This window comes from Pelodiscus sinensis, chromosome 3 (genome assembly GCF_052426305.1).
Source record: "Pelodiscus sinensis isolate ZL-2025 chromosome 3, ASM5242630v1, whole genome shotgun sequence".
NCBI classification, from domain to species: domain Eukaryota; kingdom Metazoa; phylum Chordata; order Testudines; family Trionychidae; genus Pelodiscus; species Pelodiscus sinensis.
Window position 1 is genome coordinate 65,790,813 of NC_143054.1, and position 19,288 is coordinate 65,810,100.

The 19,288-nt window shown below is 44.1% G+C and overlaps 1 protein-coding gene across 5 annotated transcripts in view; it reads right to left on the minus strand.

Moving 5' to 3' along the window:
• Positions 1 to 19,288, minus strand: part of RNGTT (RNA guanylyltransferase and 5'-phosphatase) — a 433,610-nt gene that overhangs the window by 392,653 nt on the left and 21,669 nt on the right. For all 5 annotated transcript variants that reach the window (XM_075923870.2, XM_075923868.2, XM_075923869.2 and 2 more), the window contains one exon: positions 7,197 to 7,272. In XM_075923870.2, the coding sequence (XP_075779985.1) occupies positions 7,197 to 7,272 (76 nt within the window). The remainder of the gene's footprint in view (positions 1 to 7,196; positions 7,273 to 19,288) is intronic.

The following is a 19,288-nucleotide window of genomic DNA, read 5'->3' on the forward strand; positions in this document are numbered from 1 at the left end:
GCCAGGCTTCAGAAACACAAAAAGTTTCTGCATTGTCTTTATTTATGAGAATGGCAGGGAACCTGCCTTGAGTCAGGGGTCACTGACCCATAGAAAAGTCATTTGGGAGCAGGGGACACAGTACTGGGGAAGGGTGCTAGTGGGTTCTGGGGCAGGGAACAGGGTGCCAGTGGGGGCAGGGGAGAGGGGGCAGGGTGCCAGGACAGGTTTCTGCAGCAGGGAACAGGGTGCTGGGGGGGGGGGGGACAGGTTTCTGCAGAGGGGAGTAGGGGGACAGGTTTCTGCAGTAGGAGACAGGGTGCCAGAGGGAACTGGTTTCTGCAGGTGGGGCAGTGTTCTAGGGGACAAGTTTCTGCAGAGGGAGGGCAGGTTTCTGCAGTGGGGTGGGGTGACAAGGGAGAGAGAACAGGGGGCCAGGAGGGCAGGATACAGGTTTGGGACAGAGTAGAGGGAACAAGATTGGGGGCAGGGAGTTCCCTACACCAGTCACGGAGGGAAGCCTCCGACCCGCGCTCCCTCCGGACTGACCGCAGGGCAGACAGGCTGGAGCGAAGAGAAGCGGCTGCCCGGCCAGCTGGCCATGGCGCTCAGCCAGGGTGCACCAAGCTCCACGTGGGCAGGTGCAGAGGAGAAGCCGCCGATCAGCTGAAGCGCGGGGCAGCCTCTTTCAGCTGAAAGCCACAGTCAGCTGGCTGGGGTGTTTCAGCCCTCCTGACCTCCCAGCTCCCACCATTCCTTGCATCTACTCATCTGTGTTGTTGCTCGGTGAGTAGCTGCTCCTCAAATGAGGAAATGTAATGTAAATGTACTGCGCAGGTGTGCAGTTCAGAGAGGGCTCAAGAGCTACTCTTAGAGCCCCTCAGATCTACTGGTAGATCGTGATCTACTGGTTGGTGACCACGGTTCTAAAGAGTCCCCAGCATCTTTGCTTATCACTGTGACAATGATGGTTGCCTGGGCTCTCTGGGTAATCAAATCTAATACAAGAGGGAGTTATTCAGATTCACTGTTACTCTAGGCATGGGTTCCCAAACTGGGGGGGCATGAAGAAATTCCAGGGAGGGGCATGAGGCAACCCAGCCCCTCTTCTTCCCCCTCCCCCCCGCAAAGTTTTGCTGCTATTTTGGGTTTTTTGGGCCCAGTCAGTTCCTTTTTTTTGTTTGTTTAGTTTTTTGGGTTTTTTTGGTTCACCAAGTTTTGCTGCTATGGGGGGCGGGCGGGCTGGTGTGAAGGTTTCTCAAAAATCAAAAAGGGGGTATGATGCCGAAAAGTTTGGGAACCACTTCTTTAGGCCATAGATTTAGCCCCCATAACCACAAAAAGAAACCGAGATCAGGTAAGTGAAAGATGAGACAAAGGGGAACTCCCTCAGCCAAAAGCACAAAGCTGCGCTAAATAAATGTAAAATATAAAATGAGAACTACTAAGATGATATCTAAGAAATAAAGAACATGGCTAGCTAAGTTCTCTCGCAAGCTAAAGGCAGTTAAGGAATTAAGAGTTGTGACAGATCTACTCCCTCCCCCCAATATACTGTTGCACAGGGGTATGAGAATATCAAGGGCACAGGAGAAGATCCAGAAACACTGCTGACAAAAATCTCTGAACAAGAATGCATGGGTGCAAGGAGGTTTTAAAACAAACGTAAGGAAGTATTTCTTAACACTGTTAACCTGTGAAACTCATTGCCAGCAGTGTTAAAGGACAAAAATATAACTAAGTTCAAAAAAAGAATTGAATAAGTTCATGAAGAATATGAATATACATGGTATTAGCCAAGATAAGGGACAGAACCCATGCTCTAGGTGACCCTAAGCCTTTGATTACCATAAGCCAGCAGCAGATAATGGGATGGATCATTTAATAATTGCCCTGTTTTATTCATTCCCTCTGAAACATCTGATCCTGGCCACTGTCAAAAGATAGAACACTGGGCTAAGGTGGATCATAGGTCTAAATTACCACAGCCATTTCCATGCTCTCATGTGGAGCACTCATTGGGATACCACTTGAAGAATTATTCAATCCATTACTATTTGAAACATAAGAGCATGTGGGTAACTTGCTCCTTGTGCAAGAGCCTGTGTTATTACATAAGAACTTCTTATATACTCTCATGGATAAGTAAGCTTAAAAGGTACTTTTGGGGCCCTTCCAGTGACAACCAGCTCCCTTTTGGGCTGCTAGTTATTAGTGCTCACAGCTGTTACAGAAAAGGAAGAGGAAAAATACACATATTATGGAGGTCAATGGGGAGGAGCCCAGAACAAAGGCAGAATACACTGATGAGTAAAGACAATTAATGTTTATGAATGGCTCTCTTCTTAAAATACTATTTCTGTTCCTCTGGGAAGTGCCCAAGTACTTCAAATCAGCCTTTAGTAGTTCCTCTTTGGAGCCACAATTGAGCCGTCCATTTCTGTACAGAAAAAAGCTTAAATGTGGGCATGTGAAGAAACTGGAGGCTAAGTCCACAAAATAAGAAGTTCCTTATCCTGACAGGCCACAACCATGTTATTCATCTTATTTAATGGAAAGCACTCATACTGTTATGTGCGTGTGGAATAAAAGCCTACATAGAACAGAATAAAGATCACTTGAACAGTGACAGCATTACTTCATTTAAGCCTTTTTGAAAGACTCCTCTGACATCTTGGTATGGGTCAAAGGGAGCGGCTACAGACTGCGGAACGAACAACACTACCTAGCCAGAAATTAATTCCCCAGGCCTGGTCTACACTAGACCAAGACGACTGGCTTAAGGTAAACAAATCCAGCTATGCAAAATGCTCCCATTAGCTTCTCTTACTCCTCACAAAAGGAAGAGTACTACTGGGCACCGATGGGAGCTGCCCTGAATGTTTAATATAGCGGGGCTATACTAGACCTGCCAAATCAAATACCAGGCAATCCATCTCCAGAGCATCGATTTTCTGGTAAGTATAGACATGCCCCTATGAAAAAAGGAAATATGAAGCAAACGTAAAAAGGAGACAATATAAGTTCAGAAGGAAGAAGTTGAGAAGTTTTTCTCTGCTATGTAGTGTAGGAAGTTAGATTGTCTGCGGAGTGTCTGTTCAAGCTGCCAGGAAACAGAACAAACTACAGGTTTCCCAGAATAGGTGGGGGAAAAGCCCTTCCCTAGAGCTAGTAGGTCTAGTTCTACTTTGAGGAAAAATTATTATTTCGAATTGCAAGACTGAATGGTAGTCAGATGCTAACATGATGGGCAAAAGAGAAGAACCTAAGATAGTTAAAGCTAGAGATAAACAGGATATGAAACAGATCTTAAAGCTCATTTTGTTCTTTTCACAAGACAAATTGGAATTATCTTGCTAATTTATCTAAAATGCTTAGCAATCCTTTAATTAATGCCAGAGAGACCCAAACTTAACTTGGGAGAAGGAAGAAAAAGGGAAAAGAGATAGGCCCATGTTCCAAGTGCTTAAAAATTCCAATCATCCTCCAGTAAGTTTGTCCTCGATTGATCATAAGCAGATGATTCTCTTATAAACACATAGTATTTAAAATAGTAACAAAAGCTGATAATACAGCTCAGTTTTCAGGTAGCAAAGACCAACATGGTAAGAAAGGCAGTTTTCACATTCCAGAAATTAAACTGTCTTGGGGAAAAGCGAGAAAAAAGCATCAAATAAATTTTCCAAAGACTAGCTCGAGGGCTCTCAATCTGGATGACCTTTTCTTAAACAAGCTGTAAAACACATCTCAGCATTCACAGTGCATCTGTAACTATCCTACATCATGTGCTTAAGGGGTAAAGATGGACAGATTTTCTATAGGGAAAACCTCATTGTTTCATCGGCAAACAACAGCGCCACTTTACTAGAAATGGGTAATGCAGCAAACATGATTTTTCTTAATATGGTGTGTGTTAACTTTCAGACAATTCTTTTAATGTTGCTGATTATCTGTAGCTTTATTTTATCTGCTACATTTGAGACCGTTGGTCGTGTTACACAAAAATTGACCATTTACCAAAACAAAAAACAAAGCAAAACAAAAAAAATCCAAGGCTTGGTTAATCAAGACTTTTCACACAAAAGAAAGAAAATATTAAATACAGCTGCATAGGAGATACTATTTTTTGAAATAGACAACCCAGAATTTCTATTTTCTTCCAGGGGAAAGGACAAAAACAAAAAAAGACTTACAGTGGTTCTAATATTACATGCTGATGTATAAACCATTTATATCAGTGGTCACTGCTCCTTCGGTTGAGATGATGTCGTCACAGGTGATCCTGACTGGTTTGGTTGGGAGCCTATCAAACACCAGCACTTCAACTGCCACTCCCCCACTGCCATGCTGTTTCTGTCCCCAGTCTTACAGTTGCCCCGGAAGTCACCTGCTTGCTATGCAGGGTGGGAAAGGCTGAAGAGGGGAATGCTGATGTCAGGGTGTCCACAGAGAGGAGGAACATGACAGGGCTAGGAATGGAGGAAGTTTGCTCGCAGCTGATCCTCTGTCTGAACATGCACAGCATATTTAAAGGGATAGTGTTAATCTGTAACTCTCACACAGTATGTGATCATCAGTCTCACACAAATACAATATCACACTCATCTCCCAACACAACACATGCTTGTGGTGTTGTTATTGTTACTTCTTTTACCTCTTTCAAAGTATGTTATTTTAAGTTTTTTATTGGCCTATGAATTTCATAATTTTTTTCTCTCTTATGATTCAATTCTTTGAGTAATGAGTTCTAAAATGCCTATCCTGTCATGACTGGAGTAATAATCTCTGTGGTAATCAGAGCAAATGGGAAGTGTGGGGGCAGTGCCTGTAGACAGGGGCAGCACACGGCGCCCCTGCCCCTTCCCCCTCTTCCCCACTGAAATCACTGCTGGACATACTGACCCCTTTCGGGAGCCAGGGCAGGGGCGAGCCTGTCTTAGCACCACTGCACCACCATACAGTAAGTGGTGCTCAGCCAGAGGCTGCATTCTGAACCCTTGCCCCGGTCCTGAACCCTCACTAGCACCAGTCTTGAGCCCCTTCTATACCCAAACTCCCTCCCAGAGCCTGAACCCTCTCCTGCACCTCAACCTCCAGCCCCGGACTCAGCTCAGAGCCACTCCCACATTCTGAATTCCTCAGCCCAAGACTAGAACCTGCACCACTTTGCACCTCAAACTCCTGTCCCAAACTGGTGAAAATGAGTGAGGATGTGGGAGGAAGGAAGCATGAAATGTGCAGGGCAGGAGGCAGGCCAAAGGTATTTGGGTTTGTGGTAGATCGTGGATTGCACTTAAATTCAAAAAATGATCTTGAGCTTAAAAAGGCTGGAGACCACCAATTTAAATGACATGAAAGTACCCAACCTATCAAGACATAGGACTCACTAGCTCTCTACTAATCAGATGTTAACCTCTATAGCCACTTCCCAGGTTCAGCTGAACTTCTAGATTTCTTGGCCCATCGGTGCTCAAGGAGCCCATGACTATCCATCTCCTCTCACTTCATGTGTCTACCATAACAGGAAAATTTGGTTCCTCAATCAAAGGCAGCCAATTTTGCCCATATCCCAGCCTTTAAGAGAAGATTTATGCTCAGTCATAACAAAAAGGAAGCAATCTGGTCTGGCAACATCTGTGGTCTGGCATAATTTTAGTTAGCAGATGTTCACTTATGGGTGTGGCCAAGTTTCCCCACAGTCCTACAAAGTTTGTTTACAGCTACCAGCCCTGCCTCTCAGTGCTCTGTGCTGTTAATTAGCTCTACTTTACCCCCTAAATGTTTATTATGAGTCTTGCCCAGTAAACAGTAGAAGTGTTGGTGATGCTGCTAGACCATGGGTTCCCAAACTGGGGGGCATGGAGAAATTCCGGGAGGGGGGCACAAGGCAACCTAGTTCCACACACCCCCGTCAATCCCACCCCAAGTTTTGCTGCTATTTTGGGGGGGGGAGCATGAGGGTTTCTCAAAAATCAAAAAGGGGGCATGATGCCAAAAAGCTTGGGAACCATTGTGCTAGACAATACTGACCTCCTGTGCTTCAGCAAATTCTCTGGTTCAGCACCAGTTGGGTTCCAAGATTGCAAGACTAGAGAAGTTTAATCTGTAGTAGAAAGATATTGCCAAGATACTACAGCTTGTCTGTACTTGACACTACAGCAGCATAACTGTGGCACTTCAGTGTAGACACCTCCACGCCATCTGAAGGAGTTCACTTGTCAGTTTAGATAGTCCACATCCCTGAGAGATGGTAACTAGGTACGTGGAAAACCTCTTATATCAATCTAGCACTGTTTACATGTGGCTGAACTATGATACTCATGACTACAACATAGCTGAGTCAATCTAACTTTTTAGTGTAGACCAGACTCTAGAGATACAGGGTTTCTATCAGGGCTAGTAGGACAGAAGAAAATCTTGTATTTAAATAATACCATTGAATAAAAGTCATCCTCTGACATGGCAAGAATTGTAGACTTTTTTATTGCAGTAATGATATTTAAAGTGGATCACCACTATTGCAGGGGCAAGGGTCATTTCTCCCACCCTTATTTCAAAATATGCATCCTAATTCTGGAAAATTCTCAAAAGGTAGGTTACACAAGCAATACAGTTTTTGTTTGAAAAATCCTATAATAAACGCAGTATTTTTGGGATTCCTTTCAGATCTATGCATACATGTCACTTTCCTGCTACTTTGCTTATCTAATGCCATGAACAAAAGATCTACAATAATGCTACATGGTAAAGCAATCAATCAAAAGCAGTATATCAATCTATTTCAGTACTCTGCACAGGGAAGAAAGAAAGCAACCTGTATAAACTCATGAAAACTTAAACACAGCTTGTAGGAATAATTGTTGGTCTCCAGATTTGACAATATACCTGAAAACTTAACTGAAATAGACTGAACTGTCAAGAGAGTTTGACAGGAATAATGTTAATAATGTCACCTGCTCAAAACTATGCCTCTCCAATTACCATCATCTATTGAAAATACAGACAAGTTTAGTGTACTGTGTTAGGTATGCCACCAAAAAAATCAGTATTCAACGGTGAAAAAAATATAATCATTTAAAGATAAAAATCTTAAAACAGGCTGCAAGTACAATCGAACTGCCAATGGAGCAATAACAATTCTGAAAAACATTGGAGAAAACACTACCAATTGTATCCCTTCCTTGTACCCAAAAATTAAATTAAATTTGCAAAATTACCTCCAATCCAACTTCTCAACCAAAAAGGCACAGATAAGAAAACCAGTTCGATTAAACCCATGTGTACAATGAACACCTGGAAAACAAAAACAAAACAAAACTAAATGTATGGAGACAATTTTTCAAATGAGTAACATGCAGCTGTTTTTATTACAAACAATGTCAACAGGTGACATTTTTGGCTCATTCCATTAAATTATCACCATTAAGGAGATACTCTCACTGAAGAAACTCAGAACTTCTATGGGCAGTGTAAAAGCCAAAAAGATATTTAAATTCTATGTGCTAATTCCCACAAATAATTGTCTGAATCTTCAATTTGTCACAATACAAAAGCCCATTAGCACTATTTTTATTAGTGTTGAAATCTGAATAAAACCAGAAAGTACCTGAATGCTTTCTGATCTGCATTATTAGGAGTCATAACAGACCATGTAACCAATGTAGCAATTATTAATTTAGAAAATTAAGTTGGGGTTATATTTATATTGTTCAGAATAAAAATCAAGCCAAAATTAGACTGCTTTAAACTTAATATCCTCTCTCTCTCTCTCTCATTTCAAAATGGTTAATTAGTGCTTATTTAATTTTAATATTGAAAGAAATCCCAAAACAACATTCAATAAAGACAATCAATCATTTAAACTACGTGCCTTTTTAGTTTAAAGAGAAAAAATGTTACAGTTTATTACATTTATTTTTGAGCCTTTATTTTACTGACTATTTCTCAGGGAGGGGGAGAGCATAAAAGCAATTGCTTCTAATTTTCCACTTTTCCTATGTTACCAACTCCATCTAGTGGTAGATAAATAAAAACAAAAGGCCATGTCTTGCTGTTACAATCATTCATTCAAGAAATATCTTGCTCAAAATTATCTTGCACCCCTTTTAATATTAAATTGACAGGGGTCAAACTATTAATTTATATATTAGTATCATGCAAAATTATTATGGTTATTTTTAGAGCTATCAATCAACATGTGTTAATGCCTGCAATTAATGCACTCCAGGATTAATGCGTTAAATTTTGTTAATGCATTAATTGCAGGCGTTAATGCTGCGCTGCCCCTTTGAAGTGCTGCTGTGGTGTTTCAAAAGGGGCAGCACAATGCGGAGCCTGGGATCAGCTGGAGACTCCCCAGCAGACCCCAGGCTCCACTACCCCTTTGAAATGCACAGAGGCAGCGTTTCAAAGGAGCAGCCGCCTCACAGCTGAGTTGGGGATTTCCCCAGAACCCCACAGCATTTCCCCATAGCTGTGCAACATTTCCCCAGAACCCAGGGTCAGCTGGAGAGTCCTCAGCTGACGCCAGGTTCCACTGCCGTGCAGAGCCCAGAATCAGCTGGGCAGTCTCCAGCTGACCCCCGTCTCTCCGGCAGCTGCCCCTTTGAAACACCAGAGATGGTGTTTTAAAGGAGCAGCCATGGAGCCCGGCGTCAGGTAGGAACTCCCAGCTGATCCTGTGGTGGCAGTGGAATCCAGGGTCAGCTGAGCACTGCAGCTGATCCTGGTCTCCGTGTTGCGCTGCCCCTTTGATGCGCCACTAAAGCAGAAAAATATCATCTGAGTTAATAGCATTTACATCAATTTCTGTATTTATCAATCATATTCAAAGAAGTTAAAAGCTCAGTAGAGATTCTCTCTTGGGTCTATGTGATCAGATTATGAGCAATTGTTTTGATTTTCTTCTATCAACGTAAACAAAGTGAATGGTAAATTCCAGAATATGGGATTAAAAAATATGCAGTTTTGTCCTCCCTCCTCCACACCAAAAGCAAAATTGTTACCAATGGTCAAAAATGGGAATAACTTGAGCCCCCTTCTTGCAGACATGTATCAAGCCAGGTCAGGCACCTTTCTTCCTCAACCTGATTAAAAGATATATTTTCTTCATATACAGGAAATTAAGATTATTAAGAATGTGTTCTCTGAAAAAACAAACGTCTCAATAATTAACAGCTAGCCTGGCTTGTTTGTATTTCTTCCTATTTGTTTAACTAAGCCTGGTTTATCTCAAAACTTGCTTCATAGTACAACGAATTTCAGTTCCTGTAAACACATTTTTTTCTCTCCATTGCCTTCTACTAAGGCACAGTCTTTTTCCTCACTGTTAGTAGGACTTGCAATCAAGTTTCCAATCAGTTTTTATCTAGTTTAGGTAGGAAGTCTCACAAAGAGTGCCATTCAAACTGGCCACTTTGTATTCCTGGCCTACTGATGATGAAAGTTAAACTTTCTTAACTTGCACTCAGTTTGTAGCAATGGGACATGCAATGACTATTAGTATCAAAAAGTCAAAGGTCTAGCGATTTTTATGCATATGGCAATAAAAGAAGCATGTTGGCAATGCAAACAAAGAATGAGAATTTGATGTCATGCATCTTTCCCAGTCATCACCATTTCTGTCATTTTCTACGTACATACAACCTCCAGTTTCCCCAATTAGTCTGGTGTTTCCTTAGAGCAGTGTTTCCCAAATGGTGGTCAGCGGAACCCTGAGGTTCCATGAAGTGGAACTCGGCGTTCTGTGAAAAAATTCTGCTCCCCCGACCCCTGAAGAACCCATAGGCAGCTCCCACTGGGGCTCTGCCGGCGAGGACGGGCTTCGGCCGCTCCACCACCCACTGCAGCTACCCCAACCTGCACATGGCACAGCCCCTCCTCACCCTGCAGGACTGCCCTGTCCCGGTGCTTTGCAGTCACCTCCTCCTTGTGTGCAGGCGGCAGGTTTTACAGTTGCGGCAGCTGCTGCTGGGAGAGGGAGGAGGAGGGGTGGCCAGAGCTGAGGAGCCGCTCTTGGATCTGGGCGTTTTTAAACTGCTGCCTGCAGGGAACCCGGCTCAGGCTCTGTTGCCCCCCCTCCACCTGGGGCACGCTCGGGCTCTGCTGCCTTCCCCTCCCCGCCCCCGGGCACGCTTGGGCTCTACTGGCCCCCTACTGGCAGGGAAGGTCTAGGTTTCTACACCCCGCTCCCCGCCCTGCCAGCGGGAAGCCTGATCTGATGCTGCAGCTATGCTAGGTTCCCCGCTGCATGAGTGGGGGAGGAAAGGGGGACTGAGCTCCCTCCCTTCTCCTCCAGGAACAAGAGCATGCTGCCTGGAGGTTTTCCCTCTTGCAGCAGGGTGCCAAGCCAGGTAAGCATCCCCCCCCCCTTCATGCCCAGACCCCACATGCATATCCTCCTCATTCCCTCCACCCCACCAGGAGCCCACATTCCCAGCTTGCTCTGACACCCTGCCCCAAATCCCCTCTTGTACCCTCCGTCCTGGACAGGCACCCTGCCCCAAGACCCCTTTTGTATTCTCCCTCCTGGCCAGGCACCCTGCCCCAAGACCCTCATGTACCCTGCCTCCTGGCCTGACACCCTGCTCCAAGACCCCCTCCTGTATCCTCCCTCCTGGCCAGGATATTGCAGATCATTTTTGTGATTTATACACGAACATCATGAAGTATTTTCCAACCATAAATGACAATAACTGGATTTGAAATCCATTAAGTATAACAGGAAAGCCAGTCAGTTTTTCTATGCAAGATTATGAAAAATCACTTCAGATGGCCAATTAATACAAAAATTTAAAGAAATTTCGCTGATTACGTTTTGGGGAGGCTTATGTCAAGAATATTCAGCTTTATCAAGATGTGCAATTCGTCAGTTGTTAACCTTCACCAGCACATACTTGTGTGAAACTGGGTTCTCAAATAATGCAGAAACAAAAACAAAATACAGAAATCGACTGAATGTAGCGCCAGATATGCAAATCCAACTTTTTAGTATTAAACAAAATAAAAAGAATTTGCCAAGAAGAAAAACCACTCTTCACATTTAAAACTGCCAATATAATTCATATTAGTTTTTGAGCTTTTTTTTTGTACAAATTAAATGTGATTTTTGTTTTTAAATATGTGCAATTATACTAAATGTTGATCTCATGACCTTATTTAGCATTTGTTCATTATTATTATCCTTACTTATTTGTGGTCTACTTTTTCAGCTCCATATACCAGCCTGTCTTCCGGGGTGGGGGAAGTGCGGTGTGTCGTGAAGCTCAAGTCCGGAGGCTTTTTTTTTTTTTCTTTCCCCCTCCTTCCCCCCGACATATTTTCCTTAGGGGTTCCTCAAAATTCTTCAAGTTTAAAAGGGTTCCGTGGCCAAATAAAATTGGGAAACACTGCCTTAGAGGGACTTCATTCCCAGGCTTCAAGGTACTTACATAGCTGATGGGAGAACATTATGAATTCTCAAAATTAGATTTTTATGACTAAAAACTAAACCAACATTTACTTTAAAATTAACACTAAAAAGAAGGAAAAACAATTTTAAGAATGGAACTGAGTAAAATATGAGTGTGTTAGGAAAAGTTTCTGATCAGCAACAAACATTTGAATCATGTAATGACCAGCAAAGTATGTTTGCAGTATGAAATTGTCTTCCTGGGGAAACAGTACTGGTCCACTGCTCAAGTAAAGCAAACTAAATGCAAGAATCTAGTGTAGACTAGCGTTCCCGCTAACATTTTCTGTCCTTGGACGAGCTGAATGTTCTTTTGTGCAACACCATTATTGAGGTAGTATGTGGATGTGCACCACCAATACAAACAAAACACACATACATATATTTTAGCAGTCCGTATGAATGAAAGAATATATTAAAACAAGACATCTGTGTCTAGATGCTGTGAGGTACCCTTAGTGACTACAAAAGTGCTGGTAGGGAAATAGCATTCTTCCACTCAAGGAAGAGTATAAGCCACAGAACAAATTAACACATGGCTTTCAGATTTCAAAGAGCTTGCAAATAAGATTTCACCCTACAAAGCTAGCGTCACATCTAGTACTTGCTGCTTCTGACTCATAAGAGCCAGAACTTTACCTCTCGGGGGTAGGAAACTCTGGCTTCCCCCCTCCCCCCCCTCCCAGCCACCAGGGAGGGCCGGGCTATGGCTGCAGCTGCACCAGCCCCAGCCCTTTCTCTCCCCACCCCTTCTGGATGCGCCAGCCCTGGCCCTCCCCCCACGAGCGCACCAGCCCAGGCCCTTTCCCTTCCCCTATCCCACCATCCCAGACAACCCTTTCCCTTCCATTCCAGCCGCACCCACCCAGGCCCTTCCCCGCTGCCTAATTTTAAACCCCCCCCACAACCCAGCTAAGGCAGCCCCAGGCCCAGCTCTGCCACTGGGAGGTGCTGAGCTTGGGCAGAGCTAAGGCTGTAGTAGGCCGGGCTATCATCCCAGATGCCGGGACAAGCTGAGGCAGCACCAGGCCCAGCTCGCACCCCAGCTGCTGGGTGGGGGGGCCAAGACCATGCCAGGGTGGAGGCCACTACAGCCCGTCTCTTTCCACCTCCCCCTCCACTGCCAGGGAGTGCTGGGCTGAGGCCAAGGCAGCTATGGTCCTCCCCCAGCAGCTGGGAACAGGAGGAGAGGGCCAGGGCCACAAGCAGCCCTAACTCTCCACATGAGCCCTTAAGAAGGCCAAGCTGGGAGTGGGTGGAGCTTAGCTACTATGGACACAGAGTGTTGTGATAACATCACTCTGTCCTCCCACAGGAAAAAAATTTATACATAGAGACAATTTACCATGTATTAATTAGTAAAACAGGATTTTAAAAACCATTAAGTTCAGAGTTTTAGATATCTGCAACACTCCAAAAAAATTGTTAAAAGAATCTTGTTCTTCATCATTTTAAGTCATTAAACACCCATATAAACTTTGCTTGAAATGTAATCATGCAAATGTCCTCCGAACACACCCATACCCCTATGCAGCCTGTTCTCCCCTCTCCCCCTCCCGCCAACCCTGACAGAGAAGACCACACAGCGAGTCAGGATGCCCCAAACAAACTGTCCCCTATCTCCACCTCACTGCACAGATGCCAGCACCCACCCACCCACCCCATCCTTCCCCCACCTACCCCATGCAGTCAGCCCCTTACCTCTCCAGTCCCAGATCAGGAGGATTGAAGAGACTGCTGGGTTTCTGCCTCCGTCTCTCTCCTTGGGCAGATGGAACTCTAAAAAGTCCCCTCTACTCTGACTTCCCCCCCAAGCCAGGTTAATTAATTACTCACTCTCTCTCCCCAGCCACTTATGCCCTGCTTATATCACCTTCTTATCTTGTCGCCTTTTCTGCTCTGGGAGCTCTTCAGTTCAGCATGCAACAGCTCCATTTAGCTGCTGCTTACAGACGCCTCGCCCCCCACCATCAGCTAAGCTCCCTGCCTGCGCCGGAGCTTTGAACCTCGAGCATGGCTCAGAAAATAGCTGCGCAGTCATGTAGCCCCCAGCTTAGAGGGAACTTAGGTATAGACTATCCCTAAAATAAATTTATCTAACCTGCTCTTCAAAATATCCAATGATGGAGATTCCACAACTTCCCTCTGCAATTTATTCCAATGATTAGCCACTCTGGCAGGAAGTTTTTCCTAATATCCAAGCTAAACTTCCATTTCTGCAATTTAAGCTTTTTGCTACTTGTCCTATCATCAGAGGTTAAGGAGAATAGTTTATCTCCCTCCTTCATATAACAATCTTTTAGATACTTGAAAGCTATTGTGTTCTCTCTCAGTCTTCTCTTTCCCAAACTAAACAAACCCAGTCCTTCAGTCTTCCCTCATAGGTCATGCTTTCTAGACCTTTAACCAATTTTGTTGCTCTTCTCTTAATTTTTTCCAGTTTTCCCACATCTTTCCTGAACGGTGGCACTTAGAACCAGACACAATTATGCTGTTGAGGTCTTATTGCTGAGTAGAACAAAAGAATTACTTCTCATGTCTTGCTTACAGCACTCCTGCTAATACATCCAAGAGTAATGTTTGTTTTTAAACAAAGCAACTTGTTTAAAACTATGAGTTGCTTTTTATCAACTCATATTTAGTTTGTGATCCATTATAAACTCTAAATCCCTTTCCACAGAACTCCTTTCTTGGTAGTCATTTCCCATTTTGTATGTTTGCAACTGATTGTTCCCAACTGATTGTGCATTTCTCTTTATTGATTTTCATTCTATTTACTACAGACCACTTCTCAAGTTTGTCCCGACCATTTTGAATTATAATCCTATCCTCTAAAACATAGGTTCCCAAATTGGGGGGGGGGGCACGAAGTGACCCAGCCCCCTTCCTCTCCCCCCCAGAAAGAGCCCAGGCTGGCATTACCTCACCCAAAGTTCATCTTTAACTGTTTGTTTTGCTTGGTGGCTTCCCCAGGTCTGTCTCCCTCTCTCCTCCCAGGGCTACAGACATGCCCCAGAGCCACTCTGAAAAGGTGCTAATTTCCCCGGACAATAGGGGCCACAGGGAGCTTGGCTCCTTGAATAATCATTGAATAAAGGCTGGAATGGGAGCAGAATTGCAAACAGCTACTAGCTCAGTCAGGAAGCAGCCCAGGAAACAAGCCGCACACATTCTTTCTGAGACCCCGGAGCTGGTTGCGGGACCCTCAAGTACCAGCTTAGCTGTCCTCTCCCCTCGCTCAGACCCCCATGAGTATCCTGCCTCCCCTGCCCCCCTGTCCAGACCCCAAACCCCCACGAGTACCCTGCCCAAACCCCCACCCAGACCCCCACGAATACCAGGCCCCCTCTGCTCAAACTCCCATGAGTACATTGCCCAGGGCCCCACCTGCCTTCTTTCCCCTGCTCAGGGCCCCACCAGGACCCTGCTCCTGTCCCCTACCTCCTGGCTAGACACCCACCCTCAGCTTGCTTCTGTAGCCTATTTTCCACCCTGATTCTGCACCGCATCCCTATCTCACTGACTGGCAGCCCTGCCCTGCACACTGGATCCCTCATTTTTTGCCCCACCTCAGTGTAGAGGGGCCCACAAATTCCACTAACACACAAACCCCAGAAGAATGAATCTGGTCTGAGGCCTTGAACCTCAGTCCTACCTCCTCTCCCCTCATGGGGCTGAGGTGCAAGGGGAGGGAGGTGTCTCAGTTGTGGCCACATCAGTGGCGTTTGGGGTTTTTTTTGCATCTCACTTGTGTGTTCCCTGACTGATTTTTCTGGAGGTCAGTGACCCCTGACCCAAAACAGTTTCCCCGCTCTTCCCATATATAAAGATAATGCTGAAACATTTGTGCTGGAAATATATTTAAAAATGAAGCCTGGCCCACAAGGCCCCAGTCGGATCCAAGCCCCCATCTGGCCACAGCATTATAACACCCCTGCATTCTCACTCTCACTCACACACCCTGAGCCTAGCATATACTGGAACCTTCTGTCCTGAGCATCTCACATCCCCAGTCTTCTGCCACAACACTACTGCACAATCCACATGATGCAAATCTGTGTCCTGAGCCCATCATACTTCCAACCCCCCTGCCCTGAGCTCCTCATACACCCCAATATGAACTCCTGCACCCTCACATCCACAAGCCTGTGGTTTGTTCAGCACCCCAACACTCCACTTGACCCCATCACTCTCCAGACTGGAGCCCCCTCCCTGAGCCAGAAGCCTCTTCTCCACCTCTTCCTGCACCCAAATTCCCTCCCAGAGCTTGCACCTTTCACCCCTTCCTACACCCAAATCCCTCATTACCACCCCAGAGCCCACACCTCCTGTCTCAACCCAGTGAGAGTGAGTAAGGGCTGGGGACAGCAAATGATGGAGACGAGGGAAACAGAGAGAGCGGGGCCTCTAGAAAGGGGTGGGATATTGGGGCTTGCCCTGACATTTAAAAAGTGATCTTGGGTGTAAAATGATTGGAGACACGACCACAGTACAAAAGTTTTAATTTTCAAATTTCATACCATGAAATGCAAATATATATTGCCTTTCGACGTGTAGGGGTACTGGTTCAGGGAGGTCAAAGAACGATATAGAAGGCAATGGAACTTTTTCAAACTTTCTAACATGCTTGCAGGAGTGTTTGGGACTGTTCTATCATGGGAGTAGGAAGCCAGTCTTGCGTGGTTACTGAAGATGGAGTATATATAAGGCAGTACGAATCCATACATAACAGTAGTTGTAGTAAATAAACATTTGCAATAACTTATCAAAGTAACTTGCGTCCATTAAGTTTATTCTAATCAGGAAAATTATTTGTATAGATTTTTTTTAATTTAATATAGTATGGTTGCGATTAAGAAAAGGAAGTACGATGAAGACTACATTAAGTATGGCTTCACTGTCATGGAAAAAAATGGGACTGATCATCCTCAATGCGTAGTATGCCACAAAGTTCTTAGCAATGATGCCTTGAGACTTAGTCATCTTGAGCGACACTTGACACAGAACCACTGTGCTTTGACAGAGAAACCAAAAGAGTTTTTTGCTGCTAAACTTCAAAATTTGAAATGCATGAACCTGGATACTACTGGAGTTTTTCATCAAGTGTTGGCCAAAGCGGTAGAAGCATCTTATGAACTGTCGTTGCTCATTGCTAAAGCCAAGAAAGCGCACCTAACCAGAAAAACTCTTGTGAAGCCTTGCTTGTTGAAAGCAGCTGATATTGTGCTTGGTGTTGAAAGCAAGAAAAAACTATCAGAAATTTCGCTTTCTGACAATTCCGTGAAACGTCACATCAATGAGCTGGCGAAAGATATTAAACTTCAAGTTGTGGAGGCAGTGTTGGTTTCTCCCTTTTTCTCAATTCAGTGTGACGATACCACTGATGTACACAATGCTGTCAGTTGCTTGTCTACATTCGATTCATTAACAATGGAAATGTGAAAGAAGAACTGCTTTTTTCAAAGGAATTGAAGACCACATCAAAGGCTTCTGATATTATGAAAATGATTTCTGACTTTTTTAAAGAAAATAGACTTCCATGGGGAAAACTGGTTGGTGTATGCACACACAGTGCTCTAGCAATGCTTGGCTCTCCTTCTGGATTTGTGACGTTGGTGAAAGAAAAAGATCCAGCCGTAACCACAACTCGCTGTATCATACACAGACTGCTAAAACGCTGCTAAAACGCTTCCAGATGACCTACGTGACTCAGTGAATTTGGCCATCAAAGTTGTCAATTTTGTGAAGATCAGTGCTTTAAATAAGAGACTTTTTGATGCTCTTTGCACAGATCTGGGAGCAGATCATAAAACTTTTGTTTCACACGGAGGTATGAAGGCTGTCCAAAGGTAACACGCTTTCGAGATTATTCGAACTGAAAGACGAAGTAGAAATTCTCCTCAAGCAACAGAAGAACGGAGAATTATATAATGCATTTACAGACCAAACATTTCAACTTTCACTGGCATACCCCATGGACATTTTTTAATCTTTGAACCACCTCAATTTGAAGCTGCAAGGAAACAACGCTGCAAACATAGTGCACTATGATGCCATCAAAGCATTTATGGAAAAAGTCCAGCTTTGGAAATGTCGAACACAAGCTCAGATGCCTAACTTCTCGTCTTTCAACATTTTCATCACTCGCTGAAAATGAAGGTTTTCAAGAAGTTTGTAAAGAGGATGTGAAGAACAAAATTGTGTTTCATCTGGACTGCCTTGCTGACGAATTCATCAGCTATTTTCCAGACAACTTTTCTGTCAACCTCATTTATAAATTAGTACGCAATCCATTCAACGTTGATGTTGATTCATTGCCAGAATGATTGCAAGAACAAGCACTCGAAATAAAATATGATTCAAGTGCAAAAGATAATTTCGAAAACACAAGCTTGAAGGAATTTTGGATAAAATACTTAAAACTTGAAGAAGCGCTACGTATTATTCTTCCATCTTCATCAACATACCTCTGTGAAAAAAGCTTTTGAAGTTTAGTCACATTAAAAACAAAACAAAGAAATAGACTGGATGTCAAAAACGATTTGTATTGCGCTCTTTCATCTTTCAAACCTAGGATTTCTCAACTCGAAGAAAATACAGCATCATCCTTCACATTACATTCGATTTGTTTCTGCTATTTCTTATGTTAAATTACATTTTTATTAAATTTGTCAAGAAAAACGATTTGTGCACATTTTTAATTTTAAATAATTTTTATACCAAATTTTTGGCTGTGTCTAGACTGGCAAGTTTTTCCGCAAAATCATCTGCTTTTGCGGAAAACTTGCCAGATGTCTACACTAGCCGCTTGAATTTCCGCAAAAGCACTGACGATTTCATATAAGATTGTCAGTGCTTTTGCGGAAATACTATGCTGCTCCCATTCGGGCAAAAGTCTTTTTCCGAAAGACTTTTGCGCAAAAGAGCCAGTGTAGACAGCAGAGATTTCTTTTCTGCAAAAAAGCCCCGATAGCGAAAATGGCGATCGGGGCTTTTTTTGCGGAAAAGTGCATCTAGATTGGCCACGGACGCTTTTCCGCAAAAAGTGCTTTTGCAGAAAAACGTCCTGCCAATCTAGATGCTCTTTTCCGAAAATGCTTTTAACGGAAAACTTTTCCATTAAAAGCATTTCCGGAAAATCATGCCAGTGTAGACGTAGCCTTTGTGTTTATTTTAACTTTTAAATTACAATAGAATTTTTTTGTTAAAAGGGGAGTTGGATGATAGTAATGAAGAGATGGGGGGCATAAGGGTTCTCAAAAATCAAAAGGGGGGCATGATGCTGAAAAGTTTGGGAACCACTGCTCTAAAGTATTGCATGATGGATTGAATCATATAAGTATGGAGTTATCTTCTGGTGTGCTGATCATACCACTGGCACCCACCTTCCTGCTCTCTGGGACTCCCCACTGTACTGCTGGGCCACATCCTCTGGTCTCCCATAGCCAAAGCACAGAGTAGGGGTTACCGTCTCCTTGCAGAGCAAGACCAACACTGAACCAGTTCAGCTCCACGGGGGCTAGGGACGTCAACGTGTAGTCGACTATACGATTAACCAATAAGCCTGGGCTTATCAGTTAATCCTGTCAACTACATGCACTCTCTCCCCGCCCCTCCCTCCACCTTTTTGCTGCCTCTGCATCAGAGAGCAGGAGCCGGTGCCCATGAGGAGCTGGCTTTAAGCAAGCTCCATATAAGCACCAGATCTGCTGTCTCCTTCACCCCCACACTGCTGCCTCTGATAGAGGGGCAGCAGTGCAGAGGGTGAGGGGACAGGCTGGAGCCAGTACTCATGGGGAGCCAGCTTTCAAGCCGGCTCCCCACCCATGCCAGCTCCATGGACCTGCCTGCTGTTCCCCC